The following is a 25890-nucleotide window of genomic DNA, read 5'->3' on the forward strand; positions in this document are numbered from 1 at the left end:
TCGCAACTCAAGTTGCAGGCTCAACAAAAAATGATCATATAATATGCATCCACTTCATTTTGGATAACATCAAAAAAGAATTGTATGAAAAATGAAATGCTGTTAGCGGTACATTCTTTAAACCTGCTAAAGCAGACTAAAAAGTATAGTACACAAAATACAATAATAACCTGTTGTTTTCTTTTGGTCAAACAATTATTTACCTAAATAAAAATTAGCAGAAGACCTAAGTATTTCTTGTTTTTTAAAATTCCAATAGGGAACATACTTTATATTAAGTATTTCTATTAATCATGTTTTTGCTACTACCATAATAGAAGTTATTTTACAAGCTTTGAATTTTAATGTATTGTGCAATGGGAAGCATTAAATAAAACAATCAACTATTTTTTATCACAATTTCATATTCCCTGTATCCTTATAACACTGGCCATATCATGGTACTTGCCATTTACAAACAAATGAAAAAAGTCTCAGAAGTTGGACCTTTTTAAACTCCATAAATATTTAACAGATGGTCTGCTAAAACTTGTATGTACATTATTGTAATCATTTCATTACCATATGATTTTGATTTCAATGGAGATCTATACAGTAAATTTGTTTTCCTCATTTTATGTAAGTATTTTATACATATGTTATCTATTTTTCTCTATAGCCACATAACTATTTAGTTTCTAGATGTACTTGCATTTCATGTACTTATTTTTTCCTTCAATATTAAGAAAAGAAAAGAAATTTGGAGAATTATTTTCATATTTGTAATTCCAACATAAAATAATGTGGTTCTAACTTTCAACTTAACCATTAAAGTTTTTGAGCATTTTTACCATAATTCAAATGAATTAAACCTAAACTTCTTGTTTAACCTAACTGAAACAGTGAAAAACTCTATCCCTTGACCAAACTTTGTTTGTCTTTTTGAGTGTTTTTTCACTTGAGTATTTTATAAAAATCTTTAAAAAAAAAGGTATTCCAAAAAAGGAGCATAAACAAAGCATTCTGAATTCTAGCTTCTTTGTTCTGTATGGAACAGATACAAAGCAGTGCTTGATTGACAAAAAGAGACAATAAAAGATGCACAGACAAGTCACATCAACATGAAGTAACACACATATTTGGTTTTAGGAGATTGATTGTTAGTAGCAGAATCAATATATGGATTTCAATGAATTTGTATAATCTCTAACTTTTAAATTTGATTATTAATTCATCCTAAAAACTTAACAGTAGAACAAAACCTAAACAAAACACAACTTGTAATAAAAAACAAGTGATTGGAATAACATAGAAACAATTTTTGTTATGATTTTGTTTCAAACATACTTTAAGTAAAGCAGTTACATCAATATCTTCTGTCAGACACCTTCTACATTGATCCAATATTATTTTTCAGCAGCACCTCTTACGTCCACCATCAGATAGAAGCTGTGATGAATCAGAATGACTATCAAAGTGAGAAGAATCTTCATCTAAACTTATACTGGATCTAGATTCAGCTGCTTGCTGTTCTTGTGATTCTATGATGTCTGTACACATATCTAGAAATGCCTGTAAAACAATATGGATATATATTTTGTCAGAGTTTTTTTATATCAATGCAACAGCAACCTAACAACACAAAAGTCTCATAAAAATAATTTACAGATCAGCATATAGTCGCTAATAATAGACAAATGTATCTAAATTATGCTAAGCTCTTAATTGTATGAAGGTTCTTTGTTACAGAAGTTGTATATAAAGTTAGTAATAAATTCCAAAGAATGTCATAAAGACCAAAAACTACAAAAAGGACAATCATTAAATTTAACCATAGGTAACCATTTATGAAGTTCTTGACTGTTTTTTAAATGTGTATTCCGAAATTAACATTATAATTGATGGAATCTTAATTAACCACAAATTCATGGATAATAAAATAAATAAAAATAAACTATTTTGAGTTTTATTAGATATACTGAAAACTAGTGTATAAAAAAACAAATTTCAAAATATATAGGACCAAAACATATTTCGCTTTATGTTGCTAGTCTAATGGACCTGAAAAATATTCAATTAATTTAAATAACTAGAAGATCTATGGAAAGTAAGATTTTTTAAATGACACATAATTTGGTAAGGTCTTAGTGATGAAAGGGTTTTGCTTGTGGTAATATTTTTCTCTTATTTTCATTCAAATGTATTGCATTTGACCGACAAATATTGGTTTTTTTAAATTGGACTTAGTTAGTAAATTGGGTTTTGCTTATCATTGAAATCTATCAGTGATCTATAGTTGTTATTTTCTGTACCATTTGGTCTCTTACAGAGAGTTGTCGCATTGACAATCATACCACATCTTCTTGTTTCTTTATATTATCTGTATTACATTCTTACCTTCTCTAGATTGCTACTACTTTTAGCACTTGTTTCGCTAAACATTATCCCATGTTCTTTGGCAAACTAAAAAAAAAGAATAAAAGTTATATTTTCTGTAATTATAATTCATTTGACAATAATAAATATCACATTTATTCACATCAACATTGAAAATAAGGTATTTGTTCCATATTAAAAATAATTTTATTGTACTTCCTGTGCTTATATTGCCCATTTCTACTGCCTAGTTCTCTTCTATCACAACTTCATGGTGTTAGAGCAGAACTTATCACCAACATCATGATGCTAGAAAATGTGATAGCAGTATTTTATATCATTACAGATAATTAAAACATATCTAAGGGAGACAAAAAATTATCAAAACTATAAACTGATTATTGGTTTTTTTAGTATAGATATTGTAAACTATTAGCATCTTGACACAATGTGAAGATTTTCATCTAATTTGTTGCACTTCTCAATACCAAGATTTACTTGTGATTGCTGATGATATTGACCTATATAAGAGAGTTTCTAGAATTTTTTAAAACACAACGGGTAAATCAAAATGCACTTTTAAAAAGTTTGCAATACATAACTGGTTTACTGGCGTCATATACATTTTTCTCTTACATCCTGGTCTTGTTAATGACCTTGTGGTAAAATATGAAAAGATTGCTTAGTGCTTGGTAATGTTAAAAGAGCGTGTAGCAGGAATATCAAGACATAATTTTGTAGAAAGACATAATTTTGTAGAGATTAACTCTGTTTTTGTTAGATGCATTTCTCTTTGTACCCATCTGATGAGTTAAACCTTTTTAAATTGTTTTTTATTGAGCCTTCAACTTTAGTCAAAAAAGCCAGACATAGCAATCCTACATTCCGTCATCGGTGTTGTCGTCGTTGTCAGCGTCCACAAATATTCACTCTGTGGTTAAAGTTTTTGAAATTTTAATAACTTTCTTAAACTATCCTGGATTTCTACCAAACTTGGACAGAAGCTTGTTTATGATCACAAGATAGTATCTAGAAGTAAATTTTGTAAAAGAAAATCCTTTTTTTCAGTGTTTTACTTATAAATGGACTTAATAGTTTTTCTGCCTGGAAACATTACATTTACTCTGTGGTTAAAGTTATTTTAAAAATTTTTAAAGTTATTAAAATCTTAATAACTTTCTTTTAAAACTATCCTGGATTTGTACAAAACTGGGGCAGAAGCTTGTTTATGATCAAAAGCTAGTATCTAGAAGGAAATTTTGTTAAAATTTTGTACCTGTTTTTCCATATTTTACTTATTTTACTTATAAACGGACTTAGTTTTTCTACCAGTTAACATTACATACAGTCTGCAGTTTAAGTTTTTACTACATTTATTAGATTCAAAATATGGTCCTGGATTTTTACTAAACTTGGACAGATTAGCTTCTTACATATAAAAAGATAGTATAGAGAGAAATAATTTTACTAATTTAACCCCCCCCCCCCCCCCCCCCCACACACACACACATTACATATTTACGTACGAATGTGCCTGTCCCAAAGTCAGGAGCCTGTAAGTCCGTGGTTGTCATTTGTTGATATGTTACATACTTGTTTTTTGTTCATTCTTTGTACATAAATTAGGCTGTTAGTTTTCTCGTTTGAATTGTTTTACATTTGTCATATCGAGGCCTTTTATAGCTGACTATGTGGTATGGGCTTTGCTCATTGTTAAAGGCCATATGGTGACCTATAGTTGTTTTAAATTTCTGTGTCATTTGATCCCTTGTAGAGAGTTGTCTTATTGGCAATCATACCACATCTTCTTTTTTATAATTACCTGAGTAGCTTCTTAGGTTGTGACTTATCTTCTGTCCTCTCAATCACATTTATATAGAGAGTAACTTACCTGACTAGCTTCTTTGGTTGTGACTTGTCTCCTGTCCTCCCTATCACATTTATATAGAGAGTAACTTACCTGACTAGCTTCTTTGGTTGTGGCTTGTCTTCTGTCCTCTCTATCACATTTATATAGAGCGTAACTTACCTGACTAGCTTCTTTGGTTGTGACTTGTCTCCTGTCCTCCCTATCACATTTATATAGAGCGTAACTTACCTGACTAGCTTCTTTGGTTGTGACTTGTCTCCTGTCCTCTCTATCACATTAATATAGAGAGTAACTTACCTGACTAGCTTCTTTGGTTGTGACTTGTCTCCTGTCCTCCCTATCACATTAATATAGAGAGTAACTTACCTGACTAGCTTCTTTGGTTGTGACTTGTCTCCTGTCCTCCCTATCACATTTATATAGAGAGTAACTTACCTGACTAGCTTCTTTGGTTGTGACTTGTCTTCTGTCCTCTCTATCACATTAATATAGAGAGTAACTTACCTGACTAGCTTCTTTGGTTGTGACTTGTCTCCTGTCCTCCCTATCACATTTATATAGAGAGTAACTTACCTGACTAGCTTCTTTGGTTGTGACTTGTCTCCTGTCCTCCCTATCACATTTATATAGAGAGTAACTTACCTGACTAGCTTCTTTGGTTGTGACTTGTCTCCTGTCCTCTCTATCACATTTATTTCCAAGTAACATCACACTAACGTCTTCTTTACAAAACTGTGGAAAAAAGTTTACTTTGACAAAAAGGACAATGATATTAAGAATAAAACCTTTTTAAAGATTTATAATTTATGAAAAACCTAAACTTCAAACATTAATATAATGTAACTGTAACTGTAATAATTTTCTTGAATGCAAAATCTGAAAAAAAACTTTATACTTGGCTTTTTTTATTATTTTCATTTATTTCATATTTGGTCCATATAAAAAAGTGAGCTATGAGAAACATACATTTAATTTATGTACAAATACCTGTTCTACATGGGCTAGCCACTTTGGTATAGCTTCAAATGAGGATCTACTAGACATGTCGTAAACTAGTAAAACGCCCTGAAATTAATGAAAATATCCAATGAAACAACTGCAGATCAACTCACTTAATATTTCATACATGTAAAAAGTGGTCAATTCCTAATCTCTTGTTTCCAATACGCATATCTCTATTAAATCACAAGAGTTAAGGCAATGGAACAATAGTCAAAACTCCAACAAAGTAAAAAGCTTTAGAGGACATTCTTGATCATCATTTGTGTGTTTGTTGTGCATAAATTATGTCATTACAGAGAGCCAAAGAACAAGTATCTTAATTGAGATTATTTCTATATTGCTGCCAATATAAGGTCCGAGAACACAATTATTTCGTAGTGCATTTCTTTTAGAACATAAATGAAAATAAAAAAAATCCCACCTGTGCTTTCTCAAAGAAACTTTTACAGTGTGTTGTACTACTTTTAGGACAAATTATATCAAAATTATAGAAAACTTCATCGGCGTCTTGAAATCTTTTGACAGCTTCCGAAGTGCTAATTTTCAACCTTTTTCAGCTGGACCAAATCACTACTTTCCTTTAAAATTCTGGACCCAAATTTTTTTACAGTGTAATTTCACCCCCCTACTTGCAATTTGAGGCATTAAACATGGAGAAATAAATTTGGAAGGGGTATAAAAATTAATGGCAAGTAACCCACTGTCAACACTAGGGACTATATTTGTGAACAACGAAAATCAAGGGACCATAAGTGTGTTCACTTACAAATGTTTTCTTTGTAGAAAGAATTTAACAATGTACATAGAGAAAAACAAAGATACAAGATCAGTTCAAATGAAACTGTAGGTGAGGTCAAAAAGTCAATGTACCGGCTAAGCAAGACTTTTTTCTGCAATGAAAATGATATGAATCTAGAAAATTGTTGCGCATGTGCATGATTACAAAATACAAATGTATAGACAGTGAAGAATGACATATTATTAAAAATATTACCAAAAAGGAAATATACATTTTAAAAATTAATAAGAATTGAGAAATCTGTGTCCTGCATGACATGTACATATGTTTTTAACTCATCTTTAATCAAGCTTTCTATGTAAGAATTACCTGTGCACGTCGGTAGAACTGTTTTGTAATGGATTCAAATCTTTCTTGTCCAGCAGTATCCCTGTAAAAAACATAGGTCAATGCATGTCATTGTCATAGTCATGTTGCTCATAATGATGAATTGATGGTAGATTTGTAGGTTTTACCCTTTTTGTCTCGGAAATTTTTTAGAAGGTGTGTATAAAAGGACAGGTTTCTTAAAATCAAAGCAAATATTCAGTTGTCTTTATTTTGATTGATTGGTGTTTAATGTTACTTTCAACACTATCATGCTATTTAGCTGTGGTCAGTTTGTATTGGTTGAGAAAGCCTGAGTGCTCGGAGAAAACCATCAACCTTGAGTAGGAAAACTCTCAATCCTAGTCAATTAAGATTGGAGTTGAGTGCAACTGCTCCAATTGTCTTTGTTTTGATGCTAGCTTCGAAAATTCTTAGTTCATAATTGAAGAAGCAACTGCCAAAATGAAAAGCAGTAAAAGTCCTGATTTGTCAATATACTGGTTACTTTTCATACAGAGCTGATTATTTTTTCATATGTAATATTTTGTTATATGAATTGAGGTTTAAATTGGCATAACATATTTGATGAAAGAAGAAAGACAACTCCAATTTTGCTAATAGTATAAGTTATATATTCAGTTTAAAAGTAAAAAGTGTATACTGTAATGTGGATTATGTGTTTTCTTTACTATTGAAATAGAATTTTGTCTCCTTTACATCAATCTCAGATTGCTTCTTTTTCAGTTTAAAGTATAAGTACTAGCCTAAGCTACTTACCAGATTTGAACTTTTACTACTCTATCATTAATCTGTAATGTTTTCATCTTGAAGTCAATACCTTTAAGTAAAAAATAAGGAATCACACAGATTAAAAGAGTTCTTTGAAATATATTTTTATATCACAAAAATTGGTGTCTTCCAATTCCCTTACTCTTGTGTACATGTACATTTAAGATAAATAAACTCATTGTACTAAAAGTCACTCAAGGTTACAAGTACATCCCATCAAAATTTGCTTACATGTATTAACTTGCATAAATTTTCATTGCTTATGGAAACAATTTTCAGAAACTGTCATTTGGTCACAGGTGTAGAGTTGGTTCATTGACAATCATACCACATTTTCATATTTTTTATAAGTATAAGCATATGGTACTATCTTGGTACAGACTGTCAGCATTTGATCAACATTTAGCAGAAAACTTCAACCAAACACTATCTACATACATGTAGGGTTTGATTCTCACTGTTCATTCGAAAAAAAAATTAGCAAAGTACACTTTACATAAACATGTTTTTGATCTAGTTTGTCAGTTTCTCACTGAGGAACAATTAGTTTAATGTCTGGTAACAAGTTTTTTTCACAAATGAATCTGACTGCCATGAATTTATCTTTATGTCGGTAGCTTATTTCTGTTTTATTGAAGTATACCCCTTTTATTTATATACATTACATGTATAGTTTGTCTCTAGTGCTGTGTGTATATAATGTCCCCATGCTTGAGGTGTACATGTATGTTTCTATATTTTGTAATGTTTTGGCATTTGAAACCTCCCACTGTGCTCCTCTTTGTTACTATCACATCGACACACAAACCCCAAATCTTCTATAATTTATATAGTAAGCCTTTTAGGCTTTACTCTGTCTCACTGGTCTACTTGAAATCTGACCTTGACAAAGATGCAATATTAAATTTGAAGGTCAATGTTTAATATGTTGAATGAATCAGTCTCTTCAATATCATAAACTACATATTCAAATACACAGAAATCTAGCAGAGAAACTTCACATGTTTAACAATTAGAAAAATAAAATAGAACCCTAATGTACCCAAAAAAAAGAAATAAATCATGCAAATTTACATAAAAAATTGAACCAGACAAAAAATAAATAAGTATTGCCAATACATTATAACAACATTATCTCAAACAGGTCATAACTGGTATCTAAATTACCTCAGGGTAAATATCAAATGTTCTACGACTGACCAGATACAAGATAGTGTCTAAAATACATGTATACTAGTCATGATCTAACACATTTCTTTACATGAATTAGCAATGAAATTGTATTATAAAGGAGATGACACTTATATGGGTTGGATAAGATCCTGTAAATTTGTACAAATTTTTTTTTATATAAAAGACAATTTAAAGTTTAGAAATTGTTAGCTGTATCAAAGTGTTTATTTCATCATATTACACACAAAACAATGTTAACATTGAAACATGCACATTATAAAAATGGTAAACTGTAAAAGAAGATACAGTATGTACATGTACACAATGATGTAACATGTATGATTATTTAAAAAAAATATGCTTGACTTTATTAATTTTCTTAATTAAATTTTGTGCAATTAAATTATTCATATATTTCAAAAGTGGGGGAGGGCAATTTTGCAGTTGGAATTACATGTAACTGATTTGTTTGGAATGTACATGTACATGTACCCTGTAACTGGCATAGGAGAATATTTTTTTCCACTATAGATGGTTATGTAACATTTTCACTATTACACAAGAATTGTTTACATATTACTTCAAAAGTTGAATGCAATATTACCATATACAGTTTTAATAAGGTGGGAATCAGCATTGGTGGATCCAGGGGGGTTCCGGGGGTTGGAACCCCCCCTTTTTTTGGACGTTCAATGCATTTGAATGGGGACATATAGCTGGAACCCCCACTTGGTCCTGGGTTGGGAACCCCCCCTTTTTAAAATGGTTGGATCCGCCACTGATCGGCTAGCCCAAGTTATGTTTAAATGTAATTTTTGTTATAAATAATGTTACAGACACTAAATCATGCATGGTAGTTCCATGTATGATACAATATAGTGAATTTCAATCACAATTTTCAAGTTTAAGGCATATTTGATGCAAACTGTCATGAGGAGGTCTCATTGTGGGGGGTTAGGGGTTCTGATCCCGGATCCCGCTTATTGTTTTGTCAGATTCCAGTATTTCACTTACACAACATATGTATGTACGTAAGCAATTCTCATTTTTTTCTAATTTCCCATGTCCCACTAGAATTCATTTCCCATTTTCACAGCACAATAATTTGACTTTCATGATCACGTGTTTCACATACAAAAAATTGGCAATTCCGTTTCACGCTTAGACCCCAATGAGACCCACTCATGACTGTAGCCAAGAAAGGGGCATTAGAAGCTTTATCAAAAAGGCCTTATTCTACATTGTATTATTCCTATAATTTCTGCTTATAATCTAGCAACAAATAAGTTTAGGTGGCAATTAGAATGTAATGTTCTGCCATGTGACTTCCATCAATACTTGATATTGAAATTGAAGACAATTATTGAATATTGCAAAGTCCAGTAATTCTGTATTACAAAGTTTCTAAGTTACAAATGTTTGTTTTTTTTAGATTCAGGATTTCAGAAAAATTATTCATCTTCTGGAAAAGTCATTTAACCTGAATACAAATGAAATTTTAAATAATTTTGATAAAATCCATTAATCTATATTTTGTTTTGGGATATTATGTCCCAAACTTATTATTATTACACATTTGCCTTTGGACCCAGTCATGCCAGTAGTCCAAACCTGACGAAGGATACATTTATTATGTATAATATACATGTACTGCAAAATGCACGTGTGTAAAACTTACCAATTGTTGATATATGAGCACTGATGAAATCTTGGTTAATGTATTTACATAGTAAACAAGTTTTTCCAACCCCAGTTTCCCCAACAAGCAATAATCTCAATAACAAGTCATATCTTTTTGACATAGTTTTGCTTGCCGGTGTTGATTGTCTACCAACTTTGACCTTTTGGTTCCGTATTAAACATGCATGCACTTTTCTAACTCTTGTAGCCTTTGTCCATAAAACTGCTGATTAGCGATTTTGAATTAGGTTGGCCTTAATGATTAAAAGATACGACCCATTGAATCACTGATGCATTGACATTTCAACGTGCTGATGTCACTTTCACTTTGAGGGGAAGTAAACAAAGAAAAGATAACTCGATTTAGAAACAAGAGGCTTATTGTCTGATGTAGCAGGCTATGCAAATCATAAATACATTGAATATTTTCTTATGTCAATGTAGTTTCAGTCTTCTATATATATTCTTTTATTTATTTTAAGAATAATTGAAGTAATTTCTTGCAGATTAAATGATAATGATTTTAAAATAATGATTTTTAAACTCTTCAAGAAAAGTATTTTTATACTGAGTTCTTTTTCCCCAGCAGTTTCATGAAATAAAATAAAATAAAAAGATATCCCCCTCTCCTTTGATATAGTCCGAATGGTGTTTTTTTTCGCTTGAAATATACAAATTAAATTTTTAATAGGCGATTTCACTAATCCATTATTCAATCCTGCCACAACTCCATCAAAAGTAAGGCGGGCCCCTTTTTTTAAGGTCAAATGGTTGCTCCCTCACGTGGCGGTATTCAAATTTCTCCTTTTTGCAGTTTTTTCTAGTTTCACCTACTGTACGTATATTTATAATCCAATGAAAAGTTTCTATTCAATGTTTATGTTGTAGAAGAAAAGAAAGACGAAAGAAACCAGAGAGAGAGAATCAAACTCATAGATAGAAAATAAACTGACAACGCCATGGCTAAAAATAAAAAGCCAAACAGACAAATAATAGTACAGAAAACACAACATTGAAAACTAAAGACTAAGCAACACGAATCCCACAAAAACTTGGGCTGATCAGTCAGGTGCTCCGGAAGGAAAAGCAGATCCTGCTCCACACGTGGTGGCCGTCGTGTTGCTTATGTTATTACGAATCCGGTAAATAGTATAATTGTAGGTTTATCAACTGTATAATACCACCAATTCAATTTTGATTCCATATTGAATCAAAGAAAAATGTTTCGAGCCGACCTGAAAACGACACACGATTATGCAATGAGGACATTGCATCCATGCTTAAACATCCGCAAAAATCAAATAACTTATGTTCTCGGTTTTATTTCTCTAAATAATTAGAACAATTGGTACACTATTCATATTCTAAGAAATGAATGCATATTACATATTGTAATTGCTTATTTTTAAAAGTTGACTCTTTGTGGACGTCGCATGGTTTTCTAAATTAAATTTTAATTTAAATGACTTTGCAGTGGATCTTGCTGGCAATGTTTTAAGCTTTCTTTGTTTTGGATTTTACTTTTTTAAATTGTTCTAATGTTAAGATAGAAGAAAACTTTACTAAAAGGACAATATTCTCCATTTTGTGTATTCTTCATTGGAATTGGAATATCAAAACGTCAACGCACGGCTGACAAAATGTGATTGCAATAGCTTAGTATTTGTTTATGAACCAGATGACCTTACCAGGTTCTCCTGTTCTAAACAGTACTGACAATAATCTCTATGAGATAACGTATGATCCACGTATTCCATTTAAGGTATAATATATAATAAGATGAAACATTTGGCGACATTATTTCTTTGTAATTTATAGACAAACACCGACTTCATTGTATCGTGTTCACTCTTTCTCTAACTTCGTTAATCTTTCGTCGTTCTTTTTTTTTTTCATTAAGAGAACATATTTTCTGATAAAAAGGTGTTTTTAAAATCATATTTCAAGTGCTAGGTATAAAGATATTTGTGTTAAAGTTCAAAGAAGAGTTGTTTGATTTTCGTTTCTTTGTGACGTTTCTACAGATTTTTAACTTTGATTATATAACAGGGTATACAACTACAAACAAGAGATTTAGAATACTCATAACATTGTATTTAAACACTTGTACAAAGTACCAATATGACGATTAAAAATACAACTAAATCCGATTAAAGCTATTTGTAATACACATAGTTTGTCGATTAATTGCTACTAACTTAACTCGTACATAAGAGGTCTCTAAAATAAAATAAAATCCTTTTTTCTTCGTTCTTCAAATATTTCAAACAACCTGGTTAGAATTTTACAAAGGTAAGTGCAGATTTACATACATCTTTTTACAAATTTAAGAAAATATGTTCTATAATGAATGAAATACAAAAACTGATATATGTACCGGTAAATGGTAAGTTCATATTTTTATTCTTTAAAAAAAAAAAGGTTGTGTACAGCACAGTTTAAGAAGAAAATGTGTTTATTACTTCTTAACATTTGGCCAATTGTATGTCTTCCACATTGTAAGCATTAGAATGAAGTTTACAGAGTCATTTAAAAACAAATCAGCACCGTTGTAGATGAAATTAAACTTGGGAGAGCAATTTATACATTTTTTTTTATAAATTCGTGTCCCGAACGTAGTACTTCCGTATTAAAGCTTATACGTCTGTTTTTTTATTTGATTTTTTTTTTGGGGGGGCGGGGTGTAGGGGGTTCACCGACTCACAGCAATGTTAAGTTACTCATAGTAAGAATGATTAGTGTTTCTGTCCGAACAATTTATTGACGCGTGTTCTTTCGAGTTGGTAGTCCAGGTTAAACTTCTGTCTAAAATTTCTGAAAATTAAGGTAAACTAACTTGTAATAATACAGAAGGGATACAGTGGTATTTACGAAACTATAATAAGAAAATAAACATTCACTGCAATTTTCAAAACAAAGTTTGCATGTTTGTAATAATATACAATTAAAGCGATTTGACGGACTGCTTTCATGGTAGTCCAAGGTTGCTTTGAGATTTGACCGAGCATGTTATGTCTTACTTTGGTCGTGAGACCTACCATCTCTAAAAGAGACCGCCAGACGTCAGATAAATTTATGGTTGTATTTTCTTTCTTTTATTAAGAAGTGCAGTTCCTAAATTTGTTTCTAAATTATTAAATTCTATAAACAAATATTTCTATTTTATGAACACATTTCTTTTTTATGATCAATCATTTTAGGGTTTTATGAACATATATATAAATGTAAACATATTTTGTTTATGAACAATTATTTATATTTTATGCATACATACTTTTTTATGAACTATATTTTGAGTTCTTGAATATGTATTGTTTTTTATGAACATGTATTCGTTTTACGAACATTTATTTAACTTCATGAACATATATTTCAATTTTTTGTTAACATTGCGAACTTTGAGACACCATATAGCATCCCCTTGATGGGCTTGTGATTGGTTTGATAGAGTATGTGTATCGAATCAACTACATTATATAAGTTGAAATTTTCTGGCTACTGGTCACGTATAAATATTCAATATCATCTATATTTCAGGTAACTAAAATTCAATGAATCGGACATTAGACAGAAATTTTGTTTTGCAAAAGCAGTTGGAGAGATCATTTAAAGGTCTAGAAAAAGAATACAAAAGTTCCCAGAGAAGGAATCAATGCATAGCAGAATCATGTGTTTCATTTACCTACCAATTGTTGCATGAAGCAACATTAAAAGAAAAAGAAAATTTTAAGAAAAGACCAAAAACAGCAAAGCCGAGTTATTGCAATACACACGAAAGAACTATTGTAGACGCTGATGTTAACAATACACGACTTCGCCCACAAACAGCTCATGGTCAACATGATAAAATTGATAGTAAACAAAAGCGACCATCTTCAGCTCATCCATTAATACCGCAGAACGAAAACAAAGGTGATGATGAACAAGGCGATGTTGAGCGTAAAGATACTGGTCAAAAACCAAAGAATGCTTGGAAAAAGGTCAAAGAAATTGTACAAAAAACAAGTTCTGTGAATTCAAATGAACTCAACGAAAAGAGGAATTCTCAAGATGAACAAATATCTATCGAAAACATTCCGGTTACATACGACTATTTACAGCAAAACCGTCGCCGACCAAAAACTGCCGATTTTTATCGGAAGAAGCAACCTGAAAGTGAATTGGCTATATTTTGGTCAAGAAAAGTACGATATGCCATTGATAAATGGGATTTAGAGGATAACGAAGATGATTTCATCGATAATGATATATTTAGCGTTGCTTGTCGTGCTTCCCGTGCAAAACGCCCAATTACACCACCTGTGCATAAATCAGAAATGACTGAAACAGAGAAAAGATTGAAAGCATTTGTTCGGAGATTTGGCTCCAAATATAGGACACAGATGAACCTATCGTCTGCGACATCCAATCATAGCGCTGTAACTACGGGCGGTCGGAAAAACTTTTCTATTTCTAGACAGGAACTTGCAAGCATTCACGGGGATGTATCACGAAGATTAAAAAACACAAAAATGATAGTAAAGAAAAGCGGATCAATACAGCGTTCAGTCGAGAAGTATGCCGATTATGCAAAAGACTTATCTTCGGAGGGTAGGAGTTCGGTAATGAATTTATCAAAAATTTCCAGGAAAAAATCTATATTTGAAGACAAAATTTGAAATATCAAATACAAACCAATATATAATTGAGCATAGTGTTCAATGATAGTTTAACAAAGATATATATCGATACACTTGGTATCAGATGCTTTTATACTTTGACCGCCCAGAAAGACTCGCTTTGACACTCGAACCATTTGAACAGATATGTTTTAATAAGATAGAATTATGCAACAATGAAAGAATAATTTGTGTGTATGTGTTTAGCTTCAACTTTTCAGTCTTGGTATTCAGCAAAATAATGCGCTGTGATTAAAGTAATGTACATTCAGAGAGGGATTTAGGGAGGATGCCCTTCTTATGGAGCTACATGTATTGTTAATCCTGATTTTTTACCTATACCACCCCAGATTTTTTTTCTAGTTTAAGTGCTGTGCCCCTTTTTTTCAGAATGGTCGATTCGCATCAGACACCTAAGAGACTCGGGAAAGAAGTTGTAAAACAAATACAGTATAGATAAAAAAAAAAAATATATAAAGAATAACACGTATTTTTGCTAATCATCTTTCTTACTGCCATGCTTACACCCCCGGGGGCTTACACTTAATTATGGACCGTCTAATTCAACCTGACCACACAGACCTTATATGTAAACGAATCCATCCGTTCTATTAAACAAAACAGTGTCAAATCAATGAGTTATTTATATACAAGTATGTGAACATACTGCAAAACACCAATACTGATTAACTTATTTCATTTCGTGTTAAAAAAATAAAGAACGTGTCTTAAATTTGCAACTGAAAGACACGTGCAATTAGATTCGGACACGTGAGTTACCTATGACTAAACCCACATACGTCTGTAGTATCAGTCTGAACTACAATTGTGCGATAGAAAGCAGACGTCTGTAGTATCAGTCTGAACTACAATTGTGCGATAGAAAGCAGACGTCTGTAGTATCAGTCTGAACTACAATTGTGCGGAAAAAAGCAGAAACAACATGACATTTAAGAGGCATACACTCGGAACCACAAATCTTTAAGTTAGAACGAAGCACTTATTCTAAATTTACACAATTTTACCAACCAAGCAACGTACACGATGTTGAACAAACAATAGCTGTCGTAACCAAGTGACAATTCTATTAGTGTAAAGCTAAATAATGTTGCACATTCGTTTCTTTCTCCAGTCAAATGCATGGACGGATTTATATGCACATACACACGCCTCGGTTAGCTTAAGGTCGTATATGTGCATTATCATGCTTTGAATAGGGTTAAATGGTCGAAAATAAAAAGTGACACTTAAGATACTAGATACAATTGTTTTAAATTATTCACTGAATTGAAAGCATTCATTGTTGGTATAATGTCACACGATTCGTAAAATCGAAATTTTAATAACTAGAAAAAATATATAATGGTTACCTAGGTCAAAAGGGAAGGAAAAATCAGTTCTGTGGAGGAATAAAAAGGTAAGTTTAAAGAGAAAAATGTTGGTTGTATTAATGTCGTAGATCTGGTTGCACTATAACCGGCCCCTATGAAATGAATATTTTGTTTAGTTGTTTCACACTGTTTATAGATACCTCCTGACCACAAATATATATGTAAAACTAATATTTCTATTCGCAATACTTTCCCGAATTTCATTAACACAGACGTTAAAAGCTGACATCAGACACTTTTTAAAACATACTGAGTAAGAAGTACCCAAAGATTGTAAGTTACAAAACAAGATGGTTTGAAAAGAACGAGACTCGTGTATCTTTTTTATGATTCGAGGATGAAGCTGTTATTAAACATCTTAAGTGAAATTAAAAGGGCAGAGCGTGCGCATTACTGAGCAGGTTCAGTGGTGGGGGCTAAAAAAGAAGTGATATTCAACCTATAGATCTCTCCTTTTTTCCAAAGCATTTGTTCGCTAGGGATGTTCATGAACTTATTACTTCAAATCCTTTGACAAGTTCAATATGGCCACAACTTAATTGGATAATGAATGATGACAGAAGACAAACCCTGACGAGGTACCTGACTTAGGACAGACACGTGATTATGTGACGTATTTGAACTGGATTGAATATGTATAAAAGCAATGGAGATGTGTGATAAACATTAGATTAATTACTACACGACACAAAACATACAAAGAAATTGGTTCAGCATATGGTATCCAAAAACAGATAAACAAAACTAAAAATATTAATTCATAAACTAAGTTGGATAAGTCCTATACGATTTTCTGGATTTATTTTATCAGGAACACTCTAAGTCGAATATTTGAAAACCAAGAATGTATATGAACCAAAACAGTTAAAAACCTATCTGATAAAAAAGGAACTAGAAATAATAAGTATTTGACAATTATCTAGATAACATGCAACGCTTTTAAATGCCACATCTCTAGAAATTTTATAGTGAATAAAAACACAGAATATCATTTTTTTCCCCATCCATCCCAATACCCAATTCAGACAGAAAAGTTATAGGTTAAAGATTACAACTTTAACTTTGGTACTTGACTTGGGGGAAAAAATATTACTAGGTACTCTTGAGGAAAATATATACATAACACCTGGATGTGAATATTTTAGGACTACTTTTTTTTAGTTCCTGGTTTATAATCAAGGGGTCTGTGCAAAAAACTTACCTGAATGGAGACATCGATCAAGATATTCTTACCACTAGAACTATTTTTTTTTTTTTTTGTCGTACCGAGTTTTCTGTATGTTGGATGGTTTTAAGTCCCTGTTGTAAAACAAAGACGGGAAATTCTTGTAAATAAAGATGTTTATTTTTTTTAAAATCAGTAACATCTCAAAACTTTTAAAATTGTTACCATGCAGGCTTGTTCTCAGGATCACAGATATCTTAACCTTCTCTTTTTTCGACATTTAAATGGTATCTTTTAGTTGCTCCATGAATCACAACCGATTTTACTTTTTAGATTTATAATCATGTTAAGGGCTACAGGTGTCTCGAAAGAGGAGTCTTAAGGAGGTAGACCTAGGTTAAGGGAAATAACTCTTAAAATCATCAGTACGTTTGTGTCAACCATTTTTAAAAATAAATTCTAAGCTTCATATGACAACACATGAGTGGCACAAAAGGTAGTGTTACAAACTCCTTATAAATACTGTAAACTAATACGATAATCCAAATTCAATAATTTAGCACGTGCATGACTTAGTTTTTGCTATACTAAATTATCAAATTACATGTCATGCATTTTTTTCTTTCTTTTTTTTGAATAAATATCAAAAAAATAATCTGTCATTCCACAGAAGATAGTTTAGAAATAGAATACAAATTTAAAATAAAATTTAATGTCATTTTACCAAAGGCAAAGAAGCATACATTTTTATGGTCGTTTAACATAACTTATCGGTTGCAAAATATACTTGGATAATTTCTATCTGTCCTTTACGTTAACAAACCAAGCGCATATAATCAGTAAATATATCTTAATATTTATATGCTTTGCCAACAGGAGCAACAACACATATACAGCATACACGATTTTAACATATTTACCTTCAATCTCTAGTTTTCACTATAAATATAAAGTGTGTGGTATGATTGCCAATAAGACAAACTATCCACATAAGATGAAATAAGGTGGATGTAAGCATTTACATGCAACTGTACGGTCTTCAACAACGATAACACCTTTACCGTATAGAAGACTATATATAAAAGGCCCAGCCATATAGAATATGAAACAATTAAATTGAAAAAAAAAATAACTGCCTTTTTTTATGAACATGTTTAATGGTGCCAACCCTCCCCTAATCTGCATGAGACTGTAGTGTTATAACATAACATACCGAGAACCAAAAAATAACAAATAATATATACAGCAAAAAATGACAACCACTTACAGGCTCCTGACTTCAGAGAGACCCAGAGACAGAATGCGATCGTATTAAACAAGTTTGAAGGCGCCGACCCTTCCCCTGATATGTTGTGTTTGGTTTACTGTTGTTTGTCTGTCGTTGTTTGTTATGGTGTTGTCAGTTTTAACTTAGAGTTTGAATGTTTCTTTGGTATCTTTCGCCTCTCTTTTACAGCTTATGGATTGTTGACCGACGTATAAATGCGTCTTTATGTCTCAAAATCTATTTTTAAAACAGAAAGTATTATTGTCTAAAGTATCAAAACTCAATAAAAAAAATTAATAATTATATTTGGGGGATGCAGATGCATATTTCGGGGTGTTGACAAGGGGCCGGCAGTTCATCCAATGAAATTATAATATAAGTGGGTAAATCCATAGATTTTTTTCAATGTCCCACTATTATAATGTTGCTTATTTTGCCATCATCCCCACCCCTTTCCCTTTGCAAAATCCTACCTCTGAAATCTGGAGTATACATTAAAAAGACACAATGACACGACGAACTCTATCGAGGTTATCATACAGTCTCCAACCCTTGGCAGATTTGTTACTACATGTCTCTATAATCTGAATTTTTTTTAAATTGTTCCGAGTACTAGCATTTAATATATGGAAAACGGGAGTGCTTAAAGAGCAGTTAATTGCGTTAATGTTATGCATTCACAAAAATTAACCAAAAAGACAATGTCTAAATTTCGCTATAAATACAACAATTTCCAACATTATATCGATTTCGCTTCCATAATGTATGTAACTTTGATTTAAATATATTTTTAAAGTAGTCCTAAAGTTATTATTATTTTTTTATTATTCTAGGAACCATTATGACAACGAAAATCAAACCCATACGTCAAATTGAGGATTTGACTAAAAAGATAGAATGTCCGCAAAAAATTCAAAATCTATTGTCTAAAGAGGCTGGAGAAACAATGTACAACCATCACACAATGCTACATGCCGAAAAGGAACGAGAGAAGAAAATAGCGCAAAGTGATGAGGGTGGGGATACCAAAATAATACATGCTGGTAGCCTACCAACCATGCGAATTGATATCCGACCCGTAACTGCACCCGGAAAGGTGTCTCCATCTAACCAGCCAAAGCCAAGTATTCCTGCTCGACCACAAACTGTACAAGAGGAGCGTCATCCAAACGATTCAAAACGTCCGAAAACATCGAAGGGAAAAACTGCATGGGGAAATGCTTTCCAAAAAATTAAAATAGTTCAAAGTATATCTGGGGGAATACAGATTGAAGGTGCAAGACCTAGTCGATTACAAAGACGGCAGCCGACATATCAATCGCCGCCATATGCATTCATTAAACCTAAAAAGATAGACGTTAAGCAACCTGATTTTTCTCTGAAGCAAGCACAATTCTGGGCCGAAAAGTTTAAGGAGTTAACAAAATTATGGGAAAAAGATGGACCCTTGAAAAAACGACTTCGAGATATTTTACCAAGGCCCGAATACCGTTCAAATAGAAATTTTTCACCAGCACATCACAGATATAACGAGTTCATGAAAAATCATGGATCAAAATATAAGTGGGCTTTCATTAAAACCGATTCTCCAATGGCAGATGAAGAATCTGACAGAAGATTAAATTATGTGCCAATTCGACATTTTGAACTAGCAGAAATACAGGATGATATGCATAAGCGTCAAAGGGAAATAAGCATGATCTTACAACGAAGTAATACCATTCATCGAGAAGTACAATCTTTAACTAGACTTAAAAAGCAGATTTACGAACCCGATGTCTAGTTGTAACAATACCAAGATCCAACGAAATAATTATATAAAAAAAAATGATAATATATATTTTAAAGGTTTAGAATTGATCGTTTCACTCAGATGTCCACCTACGTTCTGACGTTGCGTGTGCCACATGTGGAGCAGGTTCTGCTTACCATTTATGAGCACCTGAGATCATCCCCGTTTTTTTTTGTTGTTTTTTTCCCCATGGCGTTGTCAATTTGTTTCGACTTTTTAGTTTAAATATCCCTTATATCATTTAAACTCCTTAAAAAGTTTAAATATCCCTTTGATATCTTTCGCCTTTTTTCAGAAGTCCACTGATGATATTGAATATGTTTCTTATGTTGTAACAACAATCGCGTTCCCTTTTCACGAATGTGACTTAATAAATTATACCATTTACTGGGTTTGTAATAACACGAGGAACACGACGGGTGCCACATGTGGAGCAGGTTCTGCTTACCATTCCGGAGCCCCCAGTTATTGGTGTGGTTCATGTTGATTAGTCTTTCGTGTTCTATGTTGTGTCTTGTGTTCTATTATTTGTCTTCTTTTTTTTAGACATGACAATGTCAGTTAATTCGATTTATGAGATTGAATGATACTCTGGAATATCTATCGGCCCTCTGTATAATTTAGAGGTTATCGTTAGTTGCTCTGCCGTATTTATCGGTCTTAACTTTTCATGTCGTTGGGTTTGTTTGTTTGTTTGTTTGTTTGTTTGTTTGTTTGTTTTTATTTGTTTCACATTTTGTCGTGTCATGACCTTATATATCTTTCAATACGTCATGTGTTTTACTCGTTGATGAAGGTCTCACTGTGTTGATGTTAACATTCTCTTTCTGTAGCCTCTGGTGGATAGCTGTCTTGTCATACCACATCTCCTTTTTTTTAGAATAGCGATAGGCGCGATACTCTCTTAAGGTGGTACCTAACACTACAGGAGATAACTTTGTAAAATCAGCAAAACGTTTTAATTACATTGTGTTGTTAAGGGAATATTAAGCTTTTCAATGATCAAAATAAGTGTTTGTCAAACTGCTATATAACCTGTGTAATTTTTCTGATTAAACGATTGGTTCAAATTTTTTTAAATTTTTATATTTTTGTCAAAGGGTCAAAATAAATGCTTTGTCAAAATTTTAAGAAAATTAAACGTGCCAAATTAATTTTAGTTAATGTGTTGGGTACCACCTTAAATACGTTGTAACATATAAGAAATAAACTGGAAGAATGTTTTGTGTGATAACAGACATTCCCGGCCTATTTGAATTGGACATCTTTACAAGTCTTGTAACTCTTGATTGGAAGATGTGAACTTAATGAAAGTTGAACTTTAGTAATTGTGATACTTGTTGCAGGAAATACATTCACCAGTAACCTTTCGATGAACACATTCCTAGTATTTGCAATGTTAATAAACAGCTGCGCCATGAGCGCATGATACGCCAGACGTCTTATGTGGAAGTCTTATGCAATAATCATAAATAGTTTATGAGAAAGTTTTAAGCAAAAACCATATATTGTTTTAGAGACACTGCGGGACATGTGAAACCCCCCACCCTGTTTTTTTTTTTACAAAAACTAAATATTACCAAAATAAAATTTTGAATCAAAACCAAAAAGTATACAGATCTTTAGATTAATATATCAAAGAAGTGTGTAAAGTTTTAAGCAATAATCATAAATCGTTTTTGAGATACGGCACAACATGTAAAAAAAACCCTCCCCTGTTTTACAAAATACTCAATAACTCAAAAATAAAATTTTGAATCATCACCAAAAAGTATACAGATATTGAGATAATATAACAAAGACATGTGTAAAGTTTTAAGCAATAATCATAAATAGTTTTTGAGATATGGCGCGACATGTAAAAAAACCCTCCCCCTTTTTTTACAAAATACTCAATAACTCAAAAATGAAATTTTGAATCATCACCAAAAAGTATACAGATATTGAGATTAATATAACTAAGAAGTGTTTAAAGTTTTAAGTCATAATCAAGAATCGTTTTTGAGATACAGTGCGACATGTGAAAAAAACACACCCCTGTTTTAGTTCTAAAGTGCCGTAACTCAAAAAGTTTAAATCTTATTTTCACCAAAAAGTATACAGATCATTTGACCATCATAAGAAACAACTATATTAAGTTTCATGAAATTTGGATAAGTCGTTCTCAAGTTACGGTGCGACATGTTTACGCCGGACAGACGGACAGACGGACAGACGGACGGACGGACGGACGGACAGACAGACAGACAGACAGACAGACAGACAGACAGACAGACAGACAGACAGACAGACAGACAGACAGACAGACAGACAGACAGACAGACAGACAGACAGACAGACAGACAGACAGACAGACAGACAGACAGACAGACAGACAGACAGACAGACAGACAGACAGACAGACAGACAGACAGACAGACGGACGGACACCGGACATTTGTATACCATAATACGTCCCGTCAAAATTTTGACGGGCGTATAAAAAGCAATAACTATAAAGTAGAATTATATTCAAATAAAGCATTTAGTGAGCAAACATATCAACGATAAGCATATATTTGACATGCTGCCTGTCAGAAACTTCTTCGTATAATACTTTAAAATCAATGTGCAACACAGCTTAACATAACATATGGGGAAAAACCAGAAAACTCAGAACATACTGCAATACTTCCAAACATACAATCCACACTTATCTGTGTCTACACCATTTCTCTAAAAAAAAAACTACTTCATAATGTGGGATATGTGTTTATAAAAAAGACAGTAAAGCAAGAAATCAAAAATATGGTAAAGAGACATGCACAAAAGACCTGTAAAATAGAGAATGAAAATGGAGAATGTGTAAAAGAGACCCGATCATAGGGCAGAAAACAGTCCAAGGCCACTATAAGGTCATCAACACAGCGAGAAAAAACCCGCACCTGAATGACGTAAGACGCCGGCTCACCAAGTTCCTTACTCACAAACATACGGTGTGGGGAGGGGGGAAATACCAGTATTAAACCATTCAACTCTAGTTTCCTAAATGACAGGCCGAAAAGGTTATTAGTACAAACGAATCAGTACATAGAAATATACAACTTACAAAGGAAAATCAATTCTTTACCGTGTTTTTGGTATACTGTAGCTGTGTAAATGTCCCTTTCTATATGATAAATGAATATGTCATGCAATAGCCAATAGATGAAACATCTAAACACTAAGAGCATGATTATAACTTGAAAGAAATAAATGAGAAATACTCAAATACCGTTTTCTACTTCTCTAATGTTCATTTTCGACCATTATTTACAAGCCTCAGTGGCTGCTACAAGAAAGACATCACTTACTGAATATTGTCTCGTGTCCAAAATTTATTTGAGAAGAATAGATATCAACGGTTCATGTTTTGTTATCGGAAATTGTCTGTCTCAAACTATGAATGTCTGCTAATGTTTGGTTAGACATGTTTGGGATTTCATCTGCTAAATACCTATATATTCTGAACGAACTGCTTTTCCTCATAAGAACCCGTCTCTCACTATTTGATGGACCTGTACATTTGTTAAATTTTACTTCAAGATATTCGTTCCCATCGGATTCTCCATTTAATCTGCTAGAGCACTTACTGGTATTTGGTTTGACCATTATGTTTGGTAACGATTGACGGCGACGTTCTGATTGAGTCGGAACTTTGAATTGCACACACTCAATATCAGTTTGAATAGAAGAACGCCGACGATCTAGTCGAGAGTCAGGAACGATTTCTGTTCTGTTGTGCTTAAAATCAATCAATTCCAACTGATTCGATTGAATAGATCCTCTCCTAAAAGTGTTGCAGTAACTTTTTGTCATTTGTGTTGTCGATATGATAGGCGTTGTCGATAACATTGGTGTTGTCGATATGATTGGTGTTGTCGATACAATTGGTGTTGTCGATATGATTGGTGGTGAAGATATGACTGGAAGAGACTTGCGTCGATGTATCAATCTTTTCGGGAACAACTCGGAAACTAATTCATCAGACACGGTGTCAGAACCTTCGATTTCATCATATGATGAGGTCATATCATTAGTCATAAGTTCACTGGAATTCGGAGTCGAATTAGTTATATTTTCCTCTGAATCATATGTGTTAGTCGTTCCTTCATCTTTAGAAATATCAAGCTTTTGTTTAAGTTCGTATCTTATTCTTGGTAAATCTTCCAAGCGTATCACATTCTTTGGTAGTATTTTCTCTCGATTATATTTGTCCCTCTCTTCAGATTTATTCTTCCGCAAAGGGTTAGTTTTAATCATCATCCTGGCCTTTAACACCACAGCAGAAGGTTTATCCCAGGTTTTGTTTTGAGAAAGGTCCAACTCTTTGTCTGAATTTAATGAACACTTTGAAAGTTCCCTTTTTAAAAGTTTCATACCTGTTTCCAGTTGAGCAAAAGCTCTCCTCTGGTCCTTGGTTATTTTGTTAACTTTGTAATTTAATTCGTTGTCTAATACATCATTTAAACCAGACAGTCTTTTATGCAGCCTAACTCTGACTCTCATATCGTCGTCCATCTTCCTATATGAATATGTTTTAATGCTCATTCTACGTTTTATAATATTAAGTTATAAAATAAAAAATGTGCGAAAAACAACTTTGCGGACCTTGGGTTAGATTTATGAAATACTAATCAATTACGTTTTGACAGTTGGTCTCTTGAAGTTGCAAAACGTGAGCCGAAAATTAAACAATGTTTCAATTTGTTTGTGTGTTTTGTCACTTAATCGGGTTTGATCTGGTTTATTACTATCAGTTTGCATAATTTGCAGTTTTATGTTGTCTGTCAGTTTTGAGCATGAATATAAAAATGGAGTTTTAATGTTTTGGTAATTAGAATTCAAAACAATCTAATAACTGAAAGATGTTTTTAACTTTGTTTTGTTTTGTTTGACCTTTTTAACTGAAATATCCAAACCCGAGTCACTCATGTCTGAATTTACAAACGGTACAAGGACCACTTAGATCAGATAGGACTAACAATGTGACGTACTAAGTTGTCGAATTAACCAATTCAAATACTCAATTCGGACGAACTGTATTTAGATTTCTTGTCCGACCTTCATGACAGTGTTTGTATTTTAATGATTTAAAAACATGCAAATTTCTAGCGTTGACAATGTCTGGTTATTATGTTAAATAATCTGTGCTACAGCCAGTTCAATGTCATTGTCTGATGAGAATTGTCAATAGTACTGCATAGTCTCGTCTTAAGTCTGGTTCTATATAAAGTTTACCGAAAACAAATATTTTAAATGAAACCAAAAACATCGAATTTCTTAATACATGTACACCAACGTTCATGAACTTGGGATGTTGGTCCATGCATGATAGGTTGATGATTAATCTCAGTGCCAATTCCCAGGATGACATGTCACCCACTGGGAAACATTCTTCTGAATCAAGGCCGACAAGTCTGTCGTTTTCTCTTGCTCAGCCTTCTTGTCGCTTGCAAAGGAGAAAGGCAGTTAATTCGTATCCACAACACCCCAGACTGCTTAAGCGATCCGACACGCTTCCACAATATTAATGATGCGGTGCACGGACTTTTAAAAATTGCCTTGTTCCTCGAATTATGCCTGATAGAAATCCACAGGCATGGAGATTTTAGAAAACTT

The 25890-nt window shown here is 32.6% G+C and overlaps 4 protein-coding genes across 6 annotated transcripts; 2 read left to right on the plus strand and 2 right to left on the minus strand.

Moving 5' to 3' along the window:
• Nucleotides 1-316: 316 nt before the first annotated feature.
• On the minus strand, nucleotides 317-10298 carry LOC143069200 (ras-related protein Rab-10-like). The gene is made up of 7 exons (XM_076243712.1): nucleotides 9976-10298; nucleotides 7113-7173; nucleotides 6336-6396; nucleotides 5213-5290; nucleotides 4868-4957; nucleotides 2377-2442; nucleotides 317-1551 (listed from the first exon to the last, which is right to left on the minus strand). Exons 1-7 carry the CDS (start codon nucleotides 10097-10099, stop codon nucleotides 1393-1395), a joined length of 639 nt encoding a protein of 212 aa, XP_076099827.1. The 5' UTR covers nucleotides 10100-10298; the 3' UTR covers nucleotides 317-1392.
• Nucleotides 10299-11718: 1420 nt separating this feature from the next.
• Nucleotides 11719-15125, plus strand: LOC143069201 (uncharacterized). Of its 3 annotated transcripts, none has more exons than XM_076243715.1 (2): nucleotides 11719-11739; nucleotides 13515-15125. In XM_076243715.1, the coding sequence occupies exon 2, from the start codon at nucleotides 13529-13531 to the stop codon at nucleotides 14633-14635; it is 1107 nt and encodes a 368-aa protein (XP_076099830.1). In that variant the 5' UTR covers nucleotides 11719-11739; nucleotides 13515-13528; the 3' UTR covers nucleotides 14636-15125. The 3 variants fall into 3 exon arrangements, with proteins under 3 accessions (XP_076099830.1, XP_076099829.1, XP_076099831.1); XM_076243714.1 differs by lacking the exon at nucleotides 11719-11739 and adding an exon at nucleotides 12181-12269; XM_076243716.1 differs by lacking the exon at nucleotides 11719-11739 and adding an exon at nucleotides 12344-12363.
• A 104-nt stretch (nucleotides 15126-15229) lies between these two features.
• Nucleotides 15230-20442, plus strand: LOC143069202 (uncharacterized). Its single transcript, XM_076243717.1, has 2 exons — nucleotides 15230-16052; nucleotides 19292-20442. The coding sequence occupies exon 2, from the start codon at nucleotides 19300-19302 to the stop codon at nucleotides 20239-20241; it is 942 nt and encodes a 313-aa protein (XP_076099832.1). The 5' UTR covers nucleotides 15230-16052; nucleotides 19292-19299; the 3' UTR covers nucleotides 20242-20442.
• Nucleotides 20443-23500: 3058 nt separating this feature from the next.
• On the minus strand, nucleotides 23501-24826 carry LOC143069203 (uncharacterized). Its single transcript, XM_076243718.1, has one exon. The coding sequence runs from the start codon at nucleotides 24817-24819 to the stop codon at nucleotides 23635-23637; it is 1185 nt and encodes a 394-aa protein (XP_076099833.1). The 5' UTR covers nucleotides 24820-24826; the 3' UTR covers nucleotides 23501-23634.
• Nucleotides 24827-25890: the final 1064 nt, after the last annotated feature.

Source organism: Mytilus galloprovincialis, chromosome 3 (genome assembly GCF_965363235.1).
Source record: "Mytilus galloprovincialis chromosome 3, xbMytGall1.hap1.1, whole genome shotgun sequence".
Classification (NCBI taxonomy): Eukaryota; Metazoa; Mollusca; class Bivalvia; order Mytilida; family Mytilidae; genus Mytilus; species Mytilus galloprovincialis.